The sequence below is a fragment of the Hipposideros armiger genome, unplaced genomic scaffold, assembly GCF_001890085.2.
Source record: "Hipposideros armiger isolate ML-2016 unplaced genomic scaffold, ASM189008v1 scaffold_362, whole genome shotgun sequence".
In the NCBI taxonomy this organism is placed as follows: Eukaryota; Metazoa; Chordata; class Mammalia; order Chiroptera; family Hipposideridae; genus Hipposideros; species Hipposideros armiger.
The window spans coordinates 1,185,973-1,191,930 of NW_017731712.1; the positions used below are offsets into that span (position 1 = coordinate 1,185,973).

General features: G+C 60.5%; 1 protein-coding gene across 3 annotated transcripts in view; it reads right to left on the reverse strand.

Moving 5' to 3' along the window:
• Nucleotides 1-3,370: 3,370 nt before the first annotated feature.
• The window catches only part of OGFOD3 (2-oxoglutarate and iron dependent oxygenase domain containing 3), an 18,428-nt gene continuing 15,840 nt past the window's right edge, over nucleotides 3,371-5,958 (reverse strand). For all 3 annotated transcript variants that reach the window (XM_019661993.1, XM_019661992.1, XM_019661991.1), the window contains 2 exons: nucleotides 4,842-4,965; nucleotides 3,371-3,642 (listed from right to left, as the gene is read on the reverse strand). In XM_019661993.1, the coding sequence (XP_019517538.1) occupies nucleotides 3,506-3,642; nucleotides 4,842-4,965 (261 nt within the window). In that variant the 3' untranslated portion in view covers nucleotides 3,371-3,505. The remainder of the gene's footprint in view (nucleotides 3,643-4,841; nucleotides 4,966-5,958) is intronic.

Consider the following 5,958-nt stretch of genomic DNA (forward strand, 5'->3'; position numbering starts at 1 on the left):
GCCAGAGCAAAATCGGAGCTGGGTGGTGTTGGGGCAGGCTGTGGGCCCCTGTGAACAGGACAGTGGAGGGCCCCACACTGGCAGGGAATGAACGAATGAATGAACGAATGAATGAACAGACGGACTGTGCCCCTTAGCTAGGGACCCACTGCCCTTTCCTATTTCGTCTTCTGTCGTCCTGGAGGTGGCAGAGGTGGAAGGTGGGGAAGAGCCCAGGGATTGACAGCCAAGCCCAAGGTTTGCCTCCATGGAGGCGGGTGGGCAGGTGTCCAGGGTGGGAGCCTGGTGGCTGGTGACAGTTTTAGCAGTTGCAGGCACATTCCTGCCCCGCAGGCCGGTCAGTCTCACTGGGTTTCGCTGCTGACCACTGCAGGGCAGTGGAGGTGGCCTAGCCCAGCCAGGAGCCTGTGTAAGTCCGTGAGTCCCCAGCAGGGAGGGCAGCAGAACCTAGCTTTCTGCCTGAGGATGCTGGAGTATGTCACCAGGCTGCACACCCAGGGCCACTGCCCTTTGTGTCAATTATGTATCAACAAAGAAAGACACACCCCAGAGTTCCCTATACTTGGACTCTTTCCAGGAACTCATTCTTTGGGACGTGAGCTGCTCCCACAACCAGCAGATGGGAGTTTCCAGCCTGGGAGCTCTGCCACTGGAGGCTGTCCTTAGCACATGCAGCTCTTGTGGGGGGTGGAGGTGGGTGACCACTGTGACACCGCTTGTGGGTGGAGATGCGGCTCTGCCTGGGAGGGTGGCCTGAGCTAGTGTGCAGAGACCTGAACTCTTACCTGTCCACAGCTGTGCTCACCCAGTGGACAGGCAACCCTGACCCAGGTCACCTGGAGGGCGGGCTGTAGAGGGCAGGATGCTGGGTCTCCCCCATCCTGAGAAATCCCCCAGGTGCGTACCCCAAGCTGTCAGGCACCTTCCTCACACCCCCACCAGGCGTGAAAAAGAGGCGAGCTCAGCCAGCAGTAGGAGGTAGGAGTCCCCGTTCCTGTGTGGGGGAGGTGGGTGGCCAGAGCCCTGTGTGCCTACAAACTACCAATCCGGGATTCCAGGAACCCCAGGCCGAGCACAGAGGCAGGTTTTTCCATTGGAATTCCAGACAGATGATGCTCCAAGCAGGAAGCCAGGCTGCCAACAGCCGACAGCCAGGAGCGCCAGACGCCAGCCTTTTCCAGACTGGCCAAGTGCCCAGCCCCATGCCAGGGACGGCGGCCAGTGCTCCTGGGACCAGGCAGCTCCACAGCTGCCCAGGGCAGGCCCGCAGGCTGGACCATTCTGTCCTGCCACCTTCCCCTTCTGGAGCTGTGGCCCAGTGGGCAGGGTGGTAAGTGGGGTCAGAGCCTGGGGACTCTGGTCCAGGGCTCAGGTCCCTCCCTCCAGGTGCATGTTTTCTTATTTCCTGGTCCCCAAGGCGGCCCCCTCGGCAGGCACGACACTGGGTCATCTTTCACTAAGTTCGTATTCCTGTTTCAGAGCTGAGGGGCGGGGCCAGGAGAGGTTGCCCGGGCCACAGGGCACCTGCAGAGGAGGTCGGGTGGGGAACACCTCCTCAGCCCAGCGGGTCCTGCTGCCCTCGCTCTTGGTGGCTAGGCGCCTGCAGCATGATTGAAAGTCCAGAGCCTGTGTCTCACCCCAAAACTATGTGTCAGTGTGAAATGCAGACAATATCAGGGTGTGGCCCCTCTGTGCTGGCCGCTGACCCGGGCCAAGTCCTCCCTGGGGCCCAGTCGGGGCCTGACAGGGAGGGAAGGAGGCCTCTGTTTCTGCCCTTGGCTTCCCCAAACCCCATATCCTCCCTGCTCCTCCATACCGTCCCCTCCCCCACCCTCCCCCTCACCACCCCTCTGGGCGTGGCTGCCAGGCAGAGCTGAGATGGAAAAAATGTGCCCCACTGTGTGCCAGTCCTAAGACATGGCTGGGAGGTGGCTCCTGGGGTGGGTGACTTTAGGAGTGAGGGAGGGGCTGAAGGCGCAGGATGAGGATGGGAGGAGGGCTGGACTGACAGCAGGATCGGGGTGTCGGCGGGGGTCTCAGGGTGCTCCGATCTGGGGGGGTGTCAAAGCCCCTGCACAGGCTGGTCTGAGCCGCCCCCACCCCTTCCCCGCCTTGGCCTCATGGAGACTGGTGCACAGCAGACGGCCCACGGTGCCGCCCCCACCTCATGTCTGTCCCCCTCATCCCTGCAGCCCCCACAGGTAAGGGGGGGTCTCAGCTGTGCGGGGTGGGTGAGGAGGGCAGCAGGCGCAAACATGTGGCCCACTTTCTCCCAGGGATGAACTCTGGGTCCAGGAAGTCACCCTGGGCGTGTTGAGACCCTGGAGACCCTTGGACGGGGGCCACCCTCCTGCCCTCCCCTCCTCCTTTCTGCTCCTGGAGTTTTCCAGGAATCGGGCCATCCTGAGCCCCCTCCCTAGCTGTCTGTTCTTTATCGAGGGGCTGGACAACCCAGGACAGCCGGTGGGGGCAGGGAGCTCAAGCTGGGCACCAGTCCAGCTGTGTGACCACAGCAAGATCCCAAGACCCTGCCTGGCATGTCCAAGGGGATGAGGGTGGTAGTCATGACCCCCATGCTGCAAGCTGGGAGAGGCACCCTATGCAGCCCTCCCAGGGCCCCCACTGGCATTCTCAGGAATGGGGGAACCCCACACCCCCAGCCACATTGGGATCTGCTTGGACTCAAAGGTGCTGAGATGAAAGCAATGTGGGGGGGGGGGCTCGAGACCTGCTGGGGACAGAGCTGTCACCAGCCTGGGTCACCTGGCTACAGACCCTCCCCTGCACTCTGTGGGGCACATCTGCTGGCTTGCAGGGGAGGTGCAGGCAGGCCCGCTGGGGAACAGTCCTAGGGACTCTCTGAGGCAGCAGGGCCCCTTCCTAGGGACGGTTGAGGGACACACAAAGTGAGTTCAGGGCAGGCAGTGGGCCCTACATCAAGGTAAGAAAGTCTAGCGATGGTGTGAAGACCCCGAGATAGGGTTGGACGAGCAAGTGACAAAGCTCTGTCTCGCCAGGGCTGCTAGGGCTGGGCCTGCAGTTTACCTGATGTTTAGTTTCCTGGCCTCAATCTGCTATTCTGTTTCAGCTGTGTCACTGCTCTGTCCCCCGATTACACACTCAGTTTGGGGGGCTGCCTGGGCACCTGCCAGGTGCTGAGTGTGGCTAGTTTTCTGGAAGACGCCACGTCCTCAGAAGGGACGCCCATCACTGGCGTCTGAGGTCCCTGGCCCCCAGTCAGCCCCCCAGAGCTGCCCGCTCACTGGAACTGTCTCCACAGGAGTCGCGATCGAGACTGCTTCCTGAGTGTGGGCTGCCGCCATCTTCCGGCCCCATGTCAACAGCACCCCCGAGCAAACACACAGGTGCCTGGGAGGTGAAAAGCTGGTTCCCTTAATTTACTCACAGGTGAAAAACGACTGAAACATTAGCAAATCGAAATCCGGGTGATTCCTAAGGCACCTTGTTCAACGGGGCAGGCCGGAGGGAGGGGCCTGCAGCTCGGCTACGTGAAGGCTGGGTCTGCGATGCCGTGGTCGGGGTTGCAAGAGAAGGCAATGGTGACGGCGTAGCGTGTGCCCCAGTGGACCTTCTCCACACGGTGCAGGTTCTCGGACCCCGAGGTGAAGAAGGACACCCGGCCTAGGACAGGAGAGGGACAAGCCGCGTGTATGACAAATCACAAGCCAAGTAGATGGAGACAGCCACTGCTGCAGGCAGTGCTGATGGAGGAGACAGCACGAGGTCACAGGGGCACCGGGCTCACTGTGGAGGGTGGTGACTCGGCCATGAGGGCGCCTGTGAGCCCTGTGGCCTCCCCGCAAGCCCTGTGCCCTCCTGGGGCCCACCCCCAGCAGCCAGCCAGCACTGGTGACTCGCGTGACAGGGTAAAGGGCACACAGGCCTGGAAAACATACACTGCCTGCGCTCAGTTAATGAGCTCCCACCCACGTCATATTCAGAGAAATGTGCCTCCTGGCTCTGCACTTTGTTCAGTAATAACTGTTAGGAGATCACTGCGTCCTTAATGTAGAATTTTGCTTGGCCGCCGAATAACCAAAACTGAAAATGTCTCTGTTTTGGAACCCTACATGTCTTGACAATAAGGGTCCCTGGGAGCCTCCTGAAAGCATATGACATAGGACATCAGGCCTCAGCACCGGAAGCTTCTCTGGTCCATTGAATTGTTGGAACCCACAAAACATCAACTTGAAACAAAGGCCCCTGGGGGCATCGCCTGGGCTGTCCGCCCCCTGCAGGATGGTCCGGCCTCGGTGCCCAGCTCTGCGAGACGGGAGTGTCTGTCCTCTGGGGCCACAGCAGGCAGCACATAACTGCGCTTATGTGAACCTTCCACGAAACACAAGCTTCTACTCAAGTGTTTCTTGGGCTTAATGCTCCTGGGAGGTCCCAGAGCCCCGCCGTACCTGCCCCAACAGGGCTCGCGTCCCCACAGGTTCCAGAGGGAGCGGGTGGTTCACCTGCTTCATACGCTCTGGGCAGGGTGAGTGATTGTGCTGGGCTGGGCGCAGCAGGGACCCAGGACCACCAGGCCCCGAGAAGCTGGTCCCGGGCTCAGTGCCATCACCAGCATTGTCAGGTCAGGAGCATTATGTCACCTTAAGCTGCCCAGTCTCTCTAGGGGACAGGGCAGGAGCGCAGTGCAGGGGGGCCAGCCGCACACCCGGAGCCGTGGCCGAGGACACGCCCACCTCACTCTCTGACCAGTGGGTCCCTGGGTGTCTCGGGCCAGCGGCTGGGTCCAAGCAAATGCTGGGTGGCCGACACACAGGAGCACTCCATGAACGTATCACCCTCCCTGGAAACCGTGCGCGTCCTACCGGCTCTGGGCTCCACCGTCTTGTTGGCACCCTCTTCCATAAACACGAAGCGCCCGCCGCCAAAGTCGTCCAGATAGTCAGACAGGTATAGCAGCGAGGTGTAGTCGAAGGAGCCGTAGGTCACCTGCGGGCCAAGGGGGTGTCAGCACCTGAGCTCAGGGATAAAGCAGGCAGGGCCCGCACATGCGTCTGCCCTCCCCTGTGGGTGCCATGAGCCCCACTGCTCCGCCTCCTCAACCTCATGGCGACCTCCCTGCGCCCACTGTCACCTGCTGCCAGGGACTCCTGCATAGCTCCAGGCCCAGGCAGTGCGGGCGGTACCCACGGCGACAAGTCCATGCTGTAGTGTGTTCCGGACGGTGGCCACGCCGCCTGCCAACCCACAGACCCCATCTCCCAAGTCAGCAGGGAGCAAAGGGACAATGACAAATACTCCCACCCTTTCGTCAGATGTGGGGCAACCCCAGCTTTTGTTTCAATTGTGGAAAAGACGCATCCGTGCAGTTACACTTTCGCCACATTCGAGCACATGGCTCAGTGGCCTCTGGTATACTCACACTGCCGTGAGGCCATCACCCCATCACCTCCAGACCCTCTCAGCTTCCCAAACTGACCTCTGTCCCCTCTGAACACTGACCCGTCCCCATCCCCCGCCACAGGCGCCTACAGTCTACTGTCTCTGAACCAACTCCTCCAGGGACCTCCCGTCAGCGGATCCCACGGCATCTGTCTTTTTGTGTCTGGCCCTTGTGTGGGCATTCTTTTGGGCGGTCAGAGCAGAGGATGGGGACAAGGTCTGAGCGTGGAGCCTCTGTAGCTCGACTCCTGGGAATGGGCAAATGAATGTCAACAGGGTGGCCACCCCTTGTTTAACGAGAGCCCCTTGAAGTGGCTGAAGTCGGGGGACAGACTCCTAACCCATCAGCGGTGCCTGTGCAGGTCCTGCAGGCAGGGGGCGCCACATGGGCACACGGTTTGCAACATGCAAGTTGAAAGGTTTGGTTTAAAATCTCTGTTCGAGAATAGAAAGCCCAGAAGTAAATCCAGGCTTATACGGGCAGTTAGTATATGACAAGGGAAGCAAGAAGTTACAATGGGGTAAGGATAGCCTATTTAA